Genomic DNA, 17144 nt, shown 5'->3' on the forward strand with positions numbered 1-17144 from the left:
ATAGGCTCGCGGTGTTTTCCATTTCCCTCCACAGAGTTGCACGGGAGTTTTTCTGAGGGAACCGTGGCTGGCAGGAGCGGCCTTTGGAAGGGGCCAGGAAGCCCGGTCCTCACTCAGCTCCTCCTCTTATAGGCCCTGAGCAGCAGCAGAGTGAGTCTACTGGCTCTTGTGGGAGCACTGTGGTGCCCCTTAATTCTTCAGGCCTCAGGGAACCCCCAAATTAGTGTCCCATTCCAGGGAGCATACTGGCATCCCTCCCTGCAAGAGGCACAGCCATCACCAAAGCCTCCCCCACCAGCTGCCCTGGCTGCCCCATAGTGGGAAGGAAATGCGGTAACGGATAACTACAGACTGAAAACGGTAGCGGGGAGAAAGGCCAGTGTGGGACAGATACGCTGCACCCCACCAACCCAGCCGGCCTACAGGGAAAAGCCCTCCCTTGCAAGACTGGGAAAGAGTCGGAAAATAGATTTTTGTTTTTCCACCGTGTGCTGGGTATTTATAGACCAGGCCGCAGCGGGAGTTTCCATCCGGGTCACCCGGAGAGAACTGGACCAAGAGCTTCTCCAGACCCAACCTGCAGCATTTCTAGGTTGGGTCAAACTGCCCTGTTTGAGGCCCCAGCAAGCTGGGATGGGTCTAGGGGCTTGGGTGGGAAGAGAGGCAGAGCTGAGGGAGAGGAAGGGGTGCAGCCCTTTGGGCAGAGGCTGCTTGCTGACACGGCAAGGGCAGGATCAATGTAAATCAATATTAATTGATGACGCTGCCTGTGACGAAGGTGATGGAGCCTGGGCTGGAAATAGGACGCTCATCTCTGCCATGCCCGTAGCTAATTGGGCTCATTTCTCACCCTGGGCAGCTAAGCCCTGCCCTGGTCTTAGTGGCATCTTCATCTGCTCAGTCAGAGCTCAGATGACTTGCACACAAGCTTCCTGCACCTCTCGGCTCAGAGGAGTCCTCTCCAGGTGTTCCATAGAGCACTGTGCTCAGGAGTCCAGCTGTACCACAGGCAGACACTGATCTGGTCTGCCTCTCTGGGGAAGGGGTCTAGCCAACTCCGAAAGGGATATCTACTCGGTAGCTAAGCTTCGGCGCAGGAACCCCACACAACCATCCTGTGTCCCATGTGACAACGGGCTGCATGAGACCCGGAGCCTCCCATCCCTGGTCTACCCTGGCTTAGTCTAAGAGGCGCTTCCTGTGGGACCTCCCAGGCCCCCAAAGTTGAGGGAGGAGCTCATGACAGGCAGCCCATTGGAAGTGGGACTGCTATGGGCAGGGTGAGGTGGGCAGGGCAGCGGGTTACCTCCGCCTGGAAGCCCTCCACCAGAATAGCGACCAGCAAATTGAAGAGCACGTAGTTGCCGAAGGTCATGAGGGCAATGAAGTAAAGGGCTGCCCAGGATGACGTGGAGGCCATACCATTGTACAGGACTTTGTTCCAGTCCTCCTGGGTGAGGATCTGTGGGCAGAGGACAGAAGTCAGGGCCTATACTAGCAGCACCTGACGGTCCCTGTCCACGCCCTGCCCTGTTACCCTCGCACCTGAAAGACAGTGACGATGGCCCAGAGCAAGGAGTCAAAATTCTTCCGGTCTGGCAGGGTGTCCCCATCCCGCTCGGAGGCAAACTTGCAGCCGAAGAGATGCATGCCCAGGATGCTGTGGGCACAAGGGGGTCACAAGCTAGGGGTCAGAGCCCAGTGCTCCCCACCCCTCAGGCCCTCCTGCCCCCAGCCTGGCCAGTCTCTCAGCTGGCACGGTGCCACGCCGCCCTCACCTGAAGATGAAGATGAAGAGCATGAGCAGCATGCAGAAGGTGGCCACGTTGTCCATGGTCTTCATGAGCACCACCAGCTGCCGCTGCAGCGCCGGCAGGAAGCGCACCAGCTTCAGCACGCGCATCAGGCGGAAGGTCCGCAGCACCGACAGGCCGCCCCCCTGCTGGCCCACGATCTCCCACACGCTGCAAAAGGGGCAGGCAGCCTGAGCCCCCTGCACCTTCACTCTTCTCCCTACTCCCTCGAGAGGACTCAGTAGTACCCAAGGGCCTGGCTGAGCGGGCACATCAAGAGAAAATGGGGCACAGGTGGGCACCCAGACCTCCAAGCAGGAGCCTCCGAGATAGAGAGGATTTGGGTGACAGCCCAGCCCCCTCTGCCCTCTCATCCCTGCCAGAGATCACATCCTGGCAGCAGACAGCCCCCTCCCTAAATTTGGCCAATGCAACTGCATCAAGTTATGGAATATTTGCTTTGTTCTCTTCTAATGAAATCTAAAGCCAATTCCAAAGGCAATAAAGTGGTTCTCCTGGCCCCAGGCCTGGGGAGGAAGGAGCACTTTCCCAAGGTCTTGGAAACCCTAAAGCAAGTTGCTGGTGTCTGAGATGGTTTCCAAGCACTTTTCGAGCCGGGCAGCTGGCTGGGCCCCATACTTCTTCCAACTCCTCTCTAAAGCCAATCCCCAACCCTCGCCCATCCCAGGCCTGGGTGGGGTCAAGGACAAGAGGTAGAAGTGGGGAGAGGAGACTAAAGAGGGTCCTGGGCAATGAAGAGGTGAGCCCAAGGTCCACATGAGCAAGGTGGGGCCAAGAGAGAGATGGAGGGGGCATGGGGACACAGACAGCCCCCCACCTAGGGGGAGTGGCAGATCCCGTGGGGTCAGTGGGGCCTGACTCCAGACCCCTCCACCCCAGGGGAATAGGTGGCATTGCCCCTGGCCCCAAGCCACCCCTGCTGGCATTCCTCAAGTGAGAGTCAGTGGCGGGGGGTAGTCATACCTGATGACCACAATGACACCATCGAAGATGTTGTAGGGATTCTTGATATAGCCAAAGGGACCATACACGAGCAGCTTCAGCAGCATCTCCAGGGCAAAGAGGCTGGTAAAGACGATGTTGCTGATTTCTAGGGCGTTGGTAAGCTCCTCGGGCTGCAGGGCAGGGTGGGATGTGAGGCAGCTGGTTTATCCCCGAGCTCCTCGACCCAGTCCTCCAAACATGGGACACCAGAGGGAGGAGGAGCAGGAACAGCAAGCTTGTGTGGAGAGGTTGCTGGATGCTCAGGCCCATGGGGAGGACCCTGCCCCAAAGGCTCCAGGAGGAAATGCACCCAGGGGCAGGGCCCCAGGAAAGAGCCACGTGAAACGCATAGCCGCAGCCATTCCCCAGCTCTGGGTCTCAGATTCAGGGGCCACAGGCTTAACGGAAGGCCTGTGCTGTGGGTTCCGCCCTATCTCCTGCTGGGAGCTGCATGGCCCATCTTGACCTAGGTTACAATGTCAGCCTAGCGGGCCCAGGCCAGCAGCACGACAATGCTGGCGGATGTCAGAGGGTGATTGCCAAGGCCTCACAGACACACCCGGTCACGAAGCCCCACACAACGCCACACGTATTCCACAATTACTCTGTGGACTTGGCAGCCTTCTCTTGGACAACAGCTGGCTACTCTTGCTTCCTTCCAGACACACACACACACACACACACACACAGAGAGAGAGAGAGAGAGAGAGAAATGCACACATTCCCAATCGCACACATGGTGATAGGCAGAATGGAGACACCCAGACACCCAGGAAGGGTTATCACAGTTGAGGAGACCAGCCTGAGCCCGGGACAACCTATCCTGTCACTCACTGTGTGACCCTCAGCAAGATTCGCAACCTTTCTGGCCAAATGTGAAACACTGGAGGTATTTCCTTTCATGCTCCCTACCCGAATCTGGGATAGGGACCGAGGATGCACCCTAGAGAGTCCTCAGAAGGACTAATGACGAACCCTGTCTCATCTGCCATTCCAGCTCACTAGTGACCTCGCTTTCAATATGAAGTGCCTAGCAATGCACTAGGCATTAAAGGAGCTGCAAAAACATGCCAGCCACACGCCCTGCCTCCCAGGAGCTCAGTGTCTGCTAGAAACACGTTGTACACACACAAAACAGCTGAATAACCACAACAGGGCTTAAATGCTTCAGTGCCAAAATAAATTATCCAGGCAGCAAGTCTGGGAGTTCAGGGGAGAAAAGGTGAGGGGTGAACACACAGAGAAAGGCTTAGTTGGGAGAGAGGCAGCCCTTGAACGCCTGAGGGTTTGTGGAGTCTCCCCAGGCAAGGGCTTGGGTGGGGTGGCACAAGGTGGGGGGACCAGGAGCAACCTAAGCCTGGTTCTGGTTGAAGAAGGGAGGGGTGTGGCCAGGCAGAGGGCTGGGGAAGCAAGAAGAGATATAGTTGGCTCAATGGACCCCACTGTCCACCTGATGGATATCTGGACAAACTAGGTGTCTGGCCTGGAGGGCAGAGGCCAAGTCCATAGTAGGTGCTTAAAAAGTTTGGGTTAATGAAACAATCAAATGAGGCCCTCATTCCATCAGACACCTCTCCTTGCTTCTCACTGCCTCATCTGGCCAGCTGCCCAACCAAGTCCACAGCCAGGCCTGGGGACAACCAAATGTATCCTAATGGCCCTAGTTTGTGCGGTCAGCTTGGGTGGGAGGTGGAGAGACTCGGAACAAGGGGCTTCTGACTAGCAGGTGAGGGGCATTTGGGGGCCTCAGGGTCAGCAGCCACTCAGAGGGAGATAAGCTTTCAGACTGTACAAAGACAGGCCTGGGGGCAGAGCCAGGGCCAGCAGGCAGGCAGAGAGCCAGCTGTACAGAGGGGGAGCGGCTGTCGTGGGGGCCGGTATGGCATGGAGCCTGTTGCTACAGCAGATCCCAAGTAAGTCGTTGCTCCGTGGATTGTGAGTGGAGGCACTGCCACCTGACCTGGTTAGCCAGGTCACACAGGGCCATTAAGTGTCTCCAGCGTGAGCACAGTACGGGAGGTGGGGCGGGGCCGGGATCAATGCACATAAAGCCCTGGGCTCAGACCCCACCTGCCCAAGTGGATCCCCCCTCTGTGCTTCCAAGTCCGGTCTGCCAGGGAGCAGGAGTCGGCGAACCCTCCTCCCTGTCACTCTGCCACTTGCTGTGTTTTCGGGCCTTGGATTAGATTAAAATGAACATGGACCACACACAGGTATGATGTCTTACGGGTTCTCTGGCCCACCATGCACCTCCCCTCATGCCATTCACACAGTACTCCTGCCATGCTAGTCTCAGAGGAGCAAAAGACGCCAAGAGATGGAGGGTGACCAGTTCAAAGTCACAGGGCAGGAAGAGCTGGGGTGGGGCCCAATCCCACATCCCTCTGACTCCTAGAATATTACACAGTCAGGATTCGGAACCAAGCCACGGTGATGGTAAAGGGCTTGTGAATCCAGACACATAGCGGACTGGATACACAACATGTCTTCTAATGTAGATAAAATTATATTCAAATCAACAGAGCTCTGGGAATAAAGACCAACTCAATGTGAAGACACAGCCGAGGTACACTTATAATGGGCAAATTTCATGGCATGTAAACCATACCCCCAAAAAGCTGCTAAAAATAAAAATTAATGAAATGTTCTTTTAAAAGTCGTTGAAAACACACTAGCTTTTGATGTCACATATTTACTCAATCAGTGAATTCTAAAAGTCCAGCTGCTACTGTGTGTGGAGAAGGAGACTGTTCTCTTCACTCCCCAGTGTTATCGACAGGGCTCTCAGGAGTCTGTACCGACGGCTCGTGGTCACGTGCACACCTCACTCTCCTGCACACCGCCGAGAGGCTCATGGAGAAGGATGATGCTGGGCTCCTGCGAGGCCTGCCGCCCCATAAGGCCTGCCTCATTGGTCCTTGTCAAGGGCGGTGCCAGCAAAGGCTGGAACCCCTCTCTTGCCCAGCCAAGTGGCTCCGGGCATGGAGAAGCAGGGCAGCCTGATGCGGGTGGAAAGGGCCCTGCCTCGCTCTCTCTAGTCTCCCTGCAACACTAAGGGTCAATGAGTCGTCTTCTCCAGGGCCCTGGTATTCCCTCCAGTGAGCCATGGAAAAAAGAGCCCTCCTCTCCCAGATAGCCAGGTCTGTCCAAGTTACTAAATTGGAGGCTGGGAACGATCTGAAAATGCAGGATGAGGACACTGAGACACAATCTTAGCAACAAGGTTGCCCCAGGGACTGGAGCTGTAATTACGGTTGAAAAGGGGCAGGGGTGGAGCCAACATCTGCCAGTGCCCACCACAGACCAACTAGGCTGAAGACCTCCTCCTGGGATTTCATTTCCTCCCTGCTCACAACGAAACGAGGGAGGGCTGTGAGCCTCCTCGACAGTCTGGGAAACTGAGGCTCCGAGGGGTGTGGTGCCTTGATGGAGGTCACACCGCCCTCCTGGAGAGGTGCATAGCCGGGTCCGTTGTGCCTTGCTCTACATCTCTGTCCTCAAGACCCTTTCCACAACGTCGCCCCCACCATACACCCAGACATAGCACAGGCAGAGAGCACACAAACCCATCAGGCTGGAGCCAGCCTCCCCTCACTGGCCGTCCCCAGCTGTGGAAGTCCCTTCCCAGGTCTAGCCTGCATCCTTCCTGCTGTTCACAGATGTCAAGGCCCAGTGGAGCTTTCTGTGAAATGAGGCCAGGCAGCCTGAGCTTATCCCACCCAGAGGCCCCAGGTCTCTTGTCTGTGCTGATGCAGATTGTAAATCTCCATCTCCCATCTCATAACGCCTCCCCTCGGGCTGTCACCTTACAGCAGCGGTAAGCTGCTCAGTACTTCCCAGCACAAGGGCTCCCCAAGCCCCACAGCAGCTCCATCAACTAGCCCTAAGTGTGCCCTCTGGGTGCCGAACACTGGTGTTAGAAAGGTACCACCAACTCTGAGACTTTCTTCCTATGTGACCTTGGGCAAGTCCCTTTGCCTCTCAGATCCCCAGTGGCCTCTTCTGTTAAACAGGGTAACACTACCTCCTGGGAGGCTGCTCTACAGAAGAAAGGAGTGAAAGCCTGTGAGAAACCCCAGCCCAGGGCCAAGCTCACACATGGCAGGACCGATATCTGCAAGGCTGCAACTAAACACCACACTGGGGACAAAACCCAGGAGCCACAGAAGCTCAATCCTGGCTGAGGTCAGTGGGCCAGTGGGGAGGACAGCCCGGGAGGATGTCCACGGAGGTGTCCCCAACTGGGGGCAGCAAGGGAAGGGGTGTGCAGGGCACACTGCAGAACCAAGAATCAAGTGGTCTGCCCAGATCAAAGGGTGAGAGGGGCTGGTGGGAGACAAGGCTACAAGGTCGGCAGGGCCGGGGGAACAGCCTTCCTCTGCTCCCTGACTCCGGCTGGACCTGTCTCTGCCTATCACGCTGCCACTGAAGCCCTGGGTGGGTGGGAAGGGAGGGAGGAAATGTGCAAAGCAGTGTATTAAGAAGATTAATCTGGCTGCAGTGGTGGCAGCGTGTGGATGGCTTGGAAGGTAGAGACAGAAACCAATTAGGATACTGCAGCGGTCCAGGCAGGAGGCCTGAGAGTCAGCTCTGGCAGACAGTGATGTGCCTCTTGCAGGGAGGGCATGAGAGGCTGGACAGGCCTGGCCAGAGCTGAGCAGAGGCTTGGACCAGTCACTCCTGCTTTGCCCAAGCCCTACCCCAGCCAGCCGCCATCACCCCAGCTTCCATCTGCTCCACTGACCCTGAAATCTCTGCTCTTCCATTGAGACTCCTCGGCTTACCTCACCTCTGCTTTTGATGGGCCTTCCTGCTGCTCCCACCCACCCAGGACAGGGGCCCAGACAGGCTGCAGTGAGGCAGTGAGGGTCACTGGGTCAGTGGGAGGCAAGCCTTCAAGGAGGCGTGGGAAGTCAGAGAACACCTCAGTGGCAGGAGGTTTCCTGGAAATCTCACAGGCCTCATCATGTAGATCACGGTCCTGGTCTTTCCCAGCCCCCTGGAAGCTCTCCAGCTTGGATCCTCCCTCCTGCACCCTCCTGCCCACTGGGCACACTGCTAGGTGTCATGGTGCCCCCAGGGCCTCCTAATCAGAGGCAATGCCAAAGAGAGGCTTTAGCTGCAGTCACTGCCTCTCTCCCCTCAGGGCAACATTCCTCAGAGTTCATTCTAAGCTTTTTCCCCTCACCAGCACCCCCACTCCCACCTCTCCCGCTGTCATTGGGGTGTAGGTGACATGATCTTTCCCAGCTCCCCAAAGCCCTCGAAAGTAAACACACAAGCTAACTAGGCACAGCACACTCACGGTGCCCACTCAGCTTCAAGACGGCTGGCCCAAGGCCCCTGCTACTTAAAATTCTGGAGCTGTAGCCAGGCGTGGTAGCAGGTGCCCATAGTTCCGCCTACTGAGGAGGCTGGGGTGGGAGGATAGTTCCGCCTACTGAGGAGGCTGGGGTGGGAGGATAGTTCCGCCTACTGAGGAGGCTGGGGCGGGAGGATCGCTTGAGTCCAGAAGTTCCAGGCTGTAGTGAGCCATGATCAAGCCACTGCGTTCCACCCCAGGGGGCAGATCAAGATTCTATCTCTTAAAATAAATACATAATAAAATGCTGGAGCTGCAGCCCCTGTGCCTTGTCCACCTGGACAGCCTCTAGACCATGGTGGGCCCCAGCAGGCCACATAAAGGCTGCCCTTCTGACAAAGACTTTCAAGGGCTCCTGCCCTGCCCAGCCCCAGCCCAGGTAAGTGCCCTTGCCCTCCTCCTCTCCTCTGCGGCTCTGGAAGTGCTGAGTGTCGCTTGAGAGAGGCACGAACCTGTGCTGACTGGACAAGTGATTCCCTGCGGGTGGTGGCCCCATGGCTGTCTCATGCCTTTATTCACAGTCCCTGGTTCCTCCCTTCTTAGGTCTCCTCTCTCCCCCAGGAGCTGCTTCAAATCTTCTGGACTCTGCTCTACCCCCTACCTGGCCCCTCGTTGCAGGCTTATATGGGGGGGCTCCATGTCCCTCCTCCAAAGAGCTCTGTGTTGTGCACCCCACTGTCTCTCTTCCTCTCCTGGAAGGGAGCCAGTCGTTCCTACACCTGCACTTTGATGCGCTCCCCCGCCCCACCCCACCCCCCAGGCTTCCCTGGGCCCTGGCCTATCAGTTATGCCTGCATCCATCACTTCTTCAATCTCCTTCTCCCTTGCCTAAAAGCAGAAAGCTTCTGTGGGACTCGAGACCCATTCAGTTCTGAACTCTGGGCCCCACAGCTCCAGCTCTGTCCAGGGACCCTCTTCCCAGCCCTCCTCTTAGTGGATGCCTCGGCAGCAGCTGAGCCTAGACCGGCCCCTCCCGCTGCAAGCCCAGCCTCCCTTGGCTTCCCCGACCCTGAGCAACCACCTCCTCCCCCTCCTAGTGCTCCTTTCAACGCCTCTCTTCCCTCAGGCCAGCATTCCTCAGAGTTCAGTCTAAGCCTGCTCCCTCCACCAGCACCCCCACTCCTACCTCTCTGGCTGTCACTGGGGTGTAGACGACACTAAACAATCTCTCCAAGCTCCTGGCTTCTCATCCAGAGATCCAGAGCCTGCCTGATCTCCCTCCCAGGATGGCCCACAGCCATCTCAAACTCAGCGCATCCAAAACAAACCCTCTCACCTCCTCTCCCAAACCTGCTCCTTCCCGGGCGGCGCCATCATGATCAGGATTCTGCCTTAGAAACTTTGGGTTCTCTAGGATTCTTGCCCGCCCTTCATCCCTCCAGACACTAAGGTGCCCTGGCCCAGAGAACCTGCCAATGAAATTGCGTCCTACCCACACCCCCTTGTTCCTATAGCTATGGCCTTACTTGGGGCCCTCTTTGCCTCTGATCTGAACAACAGAAATAGCCTCCAGGCCCTCCCCCACCCAGCCTGCACCTATGGGAAGCACCGGCTTCCTTCAGCCCCGCTGGGCTAACATCAATCCCTGCTCAGACAACTCGGGGCCAGGGCAGGGAGGAAAACCTGACTGTCCTTCAGAGCATCCAGTGCCACCCTGTGCATGTGCCCTAATCTCTCCACCTAGATCTCTCCGCTCCTACCCACCCCTCCATCTCCCACCTCCCCCTACCTCCACCACCCAAGCCACTGTCAATTCCATTCATCTTTCGAGGCTCCGTTCAAAAGCCACCAACTTCGTGAAACCCTTCCAAAGGACAGCTGGGGTTGAGCAGCTCTCCTTTGTCCCCTGAAGCCTCTCTTGCGGCATTTGGCATAATCATCCATGAAACAGAATGACTTTTCCACCAGAACCTACATTTCTTGGGTGTTTCTGGCTCAGCTTTCAACCCCCCAATATTCTAGTGTTCTATTCTAGTGTGCTGTGCACAGGATATGCTCCCCTTGTTTGTGGAACTGGGAGAGCGTGGAGCCAGGGGATGCCTAAAAGAACAAGAGAACACCTTAGCAGACATCTCCAAAACAATGCCCCTCTCCCTCCCACACCAGATAGCCTTTGAATGTCTGGGGCCAGTCAGCTGTAAAGGATCATCCCCCAAAGCTCTGCTCGGTCCTCAGCCCCAGCTCTTCAGCCAGGGCTCCTCTATCTGGAGACCAAGGGACTGGCTGGGGTGGGAGGTGTCCATAAACCTTTGCCCTCAAAGGCCACATTTAGGGTGTCCATGCATGTGGGTATTTTCTGGGGAGAGGATCCCCAGCCTTCAGCAGAACTGAAAAGGAGTCTATGACCTCCTTCAAAGTTAATACTTAGCATATCTGGACCACCTCCCCCTGCCCCACCCCCAGCTTCTCTCGCCTTGAACAGCCAACCTCACTCACTTATAAATAGAAACCCTCTCTGGACATGTATCTGGAGTGACAGGACGGCCCCAGAGTGTGAGCAATGAGCAGAGTCATCACCTGCCCTGTCCTCTCTCAGCCTGCAAGGCCGTCTACCCTGGACCCTCCCCCTCCTCTCCCTGTCTACGGCCCAGGAGACCACTGGGCTACATGTAGCTCCCCTCTCCCCACATGCTGTTGTCCCTCTTCTAGAACATGAGACTAGCACCTGTCCCCCACCCCACCATGACCCAGAGCCAGGAAGGAGATGTTAGGAAGCTCCTGTGTCTCCAAGGCCCCACTCGTGCACTCTCCCCTCTTCCTGGAGAGGTCTGGCCCCAGTGCAGACCCAGGTGAGACACAGAGGAGAAGGCAACCTCTTTTCTGAGCTCTAACAGTCTGCTGGATATGGTCAGGATGGCTTGCAGGCACCTTGTATGCAACATGTCCCCCAGCCCACATCTGCTCAAGCCACATTGCTCCTACCCCAGGTAGAAACCTGGGTGTCATCCTTGCTGCCTCCTCTCAACCCACATTTCCAGCTGATTGAGTCCTGCAGATCCAGCTTCCAGCCAGCTCTCCCCAGCCCTCTGCTCTCCATTTCCAGGGATGAAGATGTAGTATGAACTGCCTGGACCACTGCAGGAGCCCTCATACTGTGCCCTACCCTCCACCTTCACTGGCTATGTCCTCCTCTTCCTTCAAACTCAGCCCAGAGGTCATCTCCTACATGGAGCCCTCCCTGAATTCCTTCTCCAGTCTGGGTTAAGGGCTCCTCCTCCATGCATCCTTCTCTGAGCATGTGCCACATCAAGTAAATATGACTGTTTACTTGTTGTGACCTCTTTAAAAAGAAGGACAGTGCCTTGAGCCCAGTGGTGTGCTGGAGCTGTTTCTCACTGGCTTGGGAGGACCAATTGTCCACGTCTCTTCCCAACCCCACATTCAGTGGAATCGTGTTGGTAGCTTAAAACCAGCTATGGTGGGAGCCTTTACACCATGGAAATAGGCAAATGCTACAGATCAGGACTTCATTATTTTAGGAGGGCTGGTTGTTAAACATTTACCAGTAAATCACTGCTTAGGTCCAACTCCAGTGCAAAAGGACGAATTGGAAAAAGGTTCTGGGCTCCATGTACTGCCCTGAGCGGATGGGGCACACATGTAGGCTGGCCCCATATCAGATCACACTTCAACATCAAGTCATTTTCTTGCTCTCTCCTCAGTCTCCTGGGTTCTTGTCCTCCTTACCAGCCCTCTGGACAAACCAATCCTGCCAGTTCTCCTCCAGCTGGTGGTTAAGGGGTGGAGGAAGCAGGAGAGAGAAGATAGCATGGGGCCAGCCCCGGGCGGAGCAGCGTATGACATATAGGTGCTTCCTCAGTCAGGAGGATGGTAGGGTAGCACAGGTTGGGGGGACAGGACAAGTGAATGAGGAGTCAGCCAGGGGATGGTGGGAGAGAACAGGGTCTGCAGAGGGCAGCGGTGATAGCCGGGAGGGAGGGCAGGGGCTCCTCTGGCGAAGCACCAGCAACACCCTCTCCAGGGCCCCCCCAATCTGATCGATTCCAGGATCAATGGACACAATTGCCTCATTAAGGGCACCGCAGGGAAGCCATGAGCCTCCTCTGTCAGCAGCTGCTCTCCCTCCACACGGCGGCACCTCACGCAGCCAGCTCCAGGGGAGTCTCTGTCTCTCCATCCCACCCCATCTCTGTCCTCATTTGCATCTGGGACTCAGTCTCTGTCTTCAACTCCCTCTCTGTGTCTCTGTCTCCCCATGTGTCTCTGTGGTTCCATTTGTCTCTGTCTATCTCTGCTGTGGCTCATCTCTGCCTCCACATCCTTTATCCGCTGCCTGCGTGTCTCTCTTCCCTGCCCTCCTCCCCCGTCTCCATCTTGCCCTCTGTGCCTCTGTCTCGCCCGCATCAGCCTCCTCTGTCTCCCTCTGCGTGTCCATCCCCCCGTGTGTCTCTGTCTCCCTCACTGTGCCCACTCTGTGTTTCTGTCTCAGCCCCCCACACCTCCTCGCTGCCTTCCCTGGCAACCCCCCGCCCCCAGCATGCTCAGGCTCCGGGGCCCAGATGGCGGGACGTTCACGCCGCAGTGCCTGCAAGCACAGGGCCATGGCAGCTTCTGGGACTTCTTACTCTCCGCGCCCCTGAGCCCGCTGGGCAGCTGTCAGTCATCTGCCCAGCCTGCTGGGGACTCCCACTCACCCCCATGGGGCCCTCAGCAACCAGGTATGGGGACAAAACCCTCCCTGGAGCAGACACTGCTGCCACTGAGTGAGGCCTCCGCGCTGCTGAGGACTTAGGAGCCCTGGGCTGTCCCCGCCCTTCCTCAGGAACCTGAGCAAGGAGATGGTGCAGGCAGCCCTGACTGATGGCTGCTGCCTCCTCTCCAAAGGGGCGTCCTTCTTCACGTTTAACTGAAAGCCCTCTTGCCGAGGCTTCATCTGCCCTGGGTCTGTGTGACTCAGCTTCTTCCCAGTGCAATCAAAACCTCCACCAGCAGCATCAGCTGGGCAGGGACTGCTGGGTGCATCCCCCAGGGGTAGGGAGAGGGCACTTGGGGAGGTGCCCCCTGAGGGAGGGGCACCTGACCATGGCCAGAAAAGGGGTGAGGGAAAGGAGCCTGAGTAATGGGAGGTTAGGGGCTGTCACCACCTGGGTCCTGGAAGCAGAAAATGCTGCCCACTCCCCACCACCACCAATCTGGCAGAGTGGAGCACCTCTCCCTGGGAGGCGAGCAGAGTGGGCATGTGCACACACAACCACACCCACGCAGCCCAGACACAACATGCCCATCGTGGTGTTATGCGCACCCACCCGCTGGCACTGCAGCCAGGGTCCCAGGCTCTCTCCACCTCATGGCTACTTGGAGGGGGCACTGTGGAGGCTAGAGGAAGGGACGCCAATGTGCGGTGATGGTGATGGGGAGGGGTGCACCTGGCCAGGTCAGGCAGTCTTGGGTAAAAGCTGGGTGCTCGAAATACTGCAGGTGCAGAGTTCATTGGGGTGGGGGGGACTTCGAATCCCCCAGAAAAGCGAACACCTCACAGTCTGCTCCAGACCCAGCTTGACCTGTGCCCCTCAGCCTCAACCCAGACCTCCCAGCATGCCTGTACCACCCTGCCTGTACCACCTGCTCGAGATGCCCCTTCCACAGAGTACTGTGCTGGTGTGGGAGCCACTCCACACCTCTGGTCTCCTCCACCTCTGCTCCCGATTGGGAGGGTGTGGAGGTGGGGAGGTGCATGACCTTCATTCCAAACCAGGGAAGGTTGGGTTCTGAAGGCCCAGTGCCTCCCTGCTGCCCCAGGGAAGCCAGAACACCCAGGCGAGCAGAGCCTGGGCAGACCATGAACTGCAGCACCTGCTTGCTAGCCTCTCTCCTTTTCCAAGAATCAGCCACGGGGGTGACCTGGAAGGCCAGACTTGGGGGAGGGGGAGCGACTTCTGGAAAGAACCCTGTGGAAGAGGGAGCCAAACCTAGTTGTGAGGACCCATGGTGCCTGCTTGGACCCCCAACAAGCATGCAGCCTCAGCTCATGGTGGGGGATCAGTGGGGTCCCCCAGGCTACCCTTTCTGTCTCTGCATAGCTCTAAGGGTTAGAAAAGCCTCCTCCCCCTCAGCCCAGATCCTACTGCTTGCAGCCATCAGCCCCACAAAACAAGCCTGCTTCCTCTTCCACATGACAGCCCTTCAAATATTTGAAGACAGCTTGCCTGTCCCTGCTGAGCCCTCTCTCCTCCTCACTAAACATCCCGGTTCTTAGAACGATTCCTCAAACGCGATGGTTTCAATCCCCTTGCCATGCTGGGCACTCTCATCCACCCTAAGCTGCCCTGGTTCACAGCATGGCTCCCAGACGGGAGGCCAGGAAGGACGGCCTCCCTCCCTGACCCCAACAGGCCTTCATTCCACCCAGGCGCAGGCACCCACCCTCCCCTCTGCACCCCGTTCACATGGCCCCTCCTGCCTCCAATCAGTCACACCCAGACTTAGTGGGTCAGATGGATGCCAGGGAACCTCCAACACCCCCACTCCCCACTATACCTTCTCCAAAGACCCAAACCTCTCTCAGGGACGTGCCTCTCCCCACATGCTGACGCTCACCACTTGTTCACATCCTTCAAAGCCAGGCTCCTCTGAGAAGCCTTCCCGGGTAGAACATACCCTGTGGCCTGCCCAGGGTGACCTCCATACTCAGAGACTTTAAACATTCCCTCTAGAGAATCTCCATGCATTGCTCCATCACCCACCTCCCCTCCTCCCTGCCAGGCGGGCTAGCAGCACGGAGAGGAAGCAGAGCACAGGAGGAGGGGTGCGGAGGGAGGTAGAAGGCCCCAGCCCCAGACGAAAAGCAGCTGGCAGGAGCCCTGCCTCTGCCACACCCCTACCTGCTCATGGTATTCGATGCCCATGCTGAGTGTATTGACCAGGATGGCAATCATGATTCCCCGGCCAAAGTACTTGCTGTCCACAATCTTTCGGAAGGTGTCACAGATTAGCCTCCAGAAGGCCAGCACAGAGCTGGGCTCTGCATCTGGGCCCAGGCTCCGTTGCCGCCGGCTGTGGGGGTCCCGGAGGTCACTGTGCTGGGCATCCTGTGTGAACTCATAAACCGCCTCGCTGTCTGAGTCAGGCATTTCACGGTCGGCGAGCTCTACCTCCCCTGCCCCCACCCGGGCACAGTAGGGGCAGCTGTCTGGACCAGAGGCTCCACTGTCTGCCTTCAAGCAAGGGCTGGAGATCTTGCAAGAGCTTTGGCAGGCACCTGGAACAGAAGAGTACAGGTGAGAGGCTCCAGAGTCTCATACCTGGGGCTACCCTGCCCTTCAAGTAAGTGTAAAATGTGTCAGGGAGTCTGGGGTTGTTACAGCGATGGGGTGCCAGGCACTTAGTGGGCCAGGGGTGTAGAATGTCCTGCAAGGTGGGCAGTCCTGACCCACAAGATGCCCTGATGTCAATAGCACTTCATTGGCAGTCACTGCTGAGTGTCCTGGGGCTCAGAGAGGTGGCCTGGATGTCCTCTGAGATCCTGGACAGCTCCTATATCCTAGGTGACTTCAGCAAGGAGCCTCACTCCCCTTCCCCTTCCCAGAAGCCAGGCCTGCAAAACACTGCTCTGAGCAGCACTTTCCAAGGGATCCTTAAGACACGCCCACACACGTGCACTTGCACACACACCCACACCAGACACGTGCACCTGCACACGTGCTCCAGGTGCACACACTTGTGTACACACTCATACTATTTGCACACCACCACATGGGCACACATACATGCACATACCAACACATGTGTGCACAAACACATTCACACATGACACATATGCCAGACACATGCACACATGTGCATGCACACACACCAAGGAAAGAGCTTCATATCGCACATGCACCTACACACATCAAGCACATGTGCCTACATATGCATATAAACATCAGACACATGCATGCACACATGCACACACACACACTTGACCCCTTCACGGACACAGACACATACATGCATACTAGATGCACTCATGCACACACACTCAGGGACCTAGCCTGAGACATTAATGTCCCTTGAAATCCAGCTTTGCTCACAGAATATGAGAACCTCAGAGACTACCAGGTAACGCATGGATGTGGAGGCCCCCAGCTGGCCCCGGGGGGGCTCTCAGCAACATTTCCCCCTTGACTGCATCTGCACACAGGAGGGAGTCAGTAAGCACCCACTGACAGTAATCATGGGCCCAGCCTTGCCTTTTACACAGGAGGAAATAAAATTGTGGGTGCATGTGACTGGCCCACGTCCCGTGGCAGGGTAGTGGAGGAGCTGGCATAGAAACCTTTCGCTCTGGGTTCTGTGATAGCACCTTCTGGTCCCAGCCCACATTCCCACGTAACATCCCCACGAATATCCCGCTGCTCCCCACGTGCCACATCCTTCCTGAAACACAGGCCGTGGGCTGCAGCTACAGTGAACCTGTCTGCTGGGGAGAGCCCGACGTCCCTATGTGTCTCACTGCCCCCACGACACTGGGAGTTTCACCCATCAGACAAGCAGCTCCCTGAACTGGGTCTCCCCGTGCGGAGGCAATGAGACTCAGGTTTAGCCAGTGGGGCATGAAGCTGGGCACAGTCACACACCATTTCCTCTCTGAGCCTCACAACGGGGAGCCCTGAGTGTGCGCCCCGAGTCCGCCCCTCACCAACAGCACAGCCTTGGGTGAGTCAAGCAACCTCTCCAAGCCTCCTGGTTCTCATCCACACAATGAGGATGCTAAGAAAGGCTATCACCTAATGGGTAGAGAGGATCCAATGGGATTTTGCCTGCAAAGCATGTGACGGGCACACAGCCATTGCGTTGTGCAACTGTTGCTAGACATTATTGCAAACAGCACGAAGCAGGTGCTTATTACATGATAGTTACTGCTATTACGATGTAGGAATTATGATTTCCACTTTAGCAGATGAGAAAATTCGAGCTCAAAGCAGGGATGTGACTGGTTGAAGGTGCCTAAGCAATGAGAGGCAGCATGAGAATATGAGCCC

The 17144-nt window shown here is 56.8% G+C and overlaps 1 protein-coding gene across 33 annotated transcripts in view; it reads right to left on the bottom strand.

Moving 5' to 3' along the window:
- CACNA1G (calcium voltage-gated channel subunit alpha1 G) overlaps positions 1-17144 on the bottom strand; it is a 66508-nt gene that overhangs the window by 33981 nt on the left and 15383 nt on the right. For all 33 annotated transcript variants that reach the window (XR_003116135.1, XR_003116134.1, XR_003116132.1 and 30 more), the window contains exons 9-13: positions 15003-15379; positions 2778-2929; positions 1779-1964; positions 1546-1660; positions 1307-1462 (exon numbers count right to left, since the gene is read on the bottom strand). Coding sequence is in view for 29 of the 33 variants with exons in the window: in XM_025360912.1 (XP_025216697.1) it covers positions 1307-1462; positions 1546-1660; positions 1779-1964; positions 2778-2929; positions 15003-15379 (986 nt within the window). In the remaining 4 variants the exon portion in view is untranslated. The remainder of the gene's footprint in view (positions 1-1306; positions 1463-1545; positions 1661-1778; positions 1965-2777; positions 2930-15002; positions 15380-17144) is intronic.

The sequence above is a fragment of the Theropithecus gelada genome, chromosome 16 (assembly GCF_003255815.1).
Source record: "Theropithecus gelada isolate Dixy chromosome 16, Tgel_1.0, whole genome shotgun sequence".
NCBI lineage: Eukaryota > Metazoa > Chordata > Mammalia > Primates > Cercopithecidae > Theropithecus > Theropithecus gelada.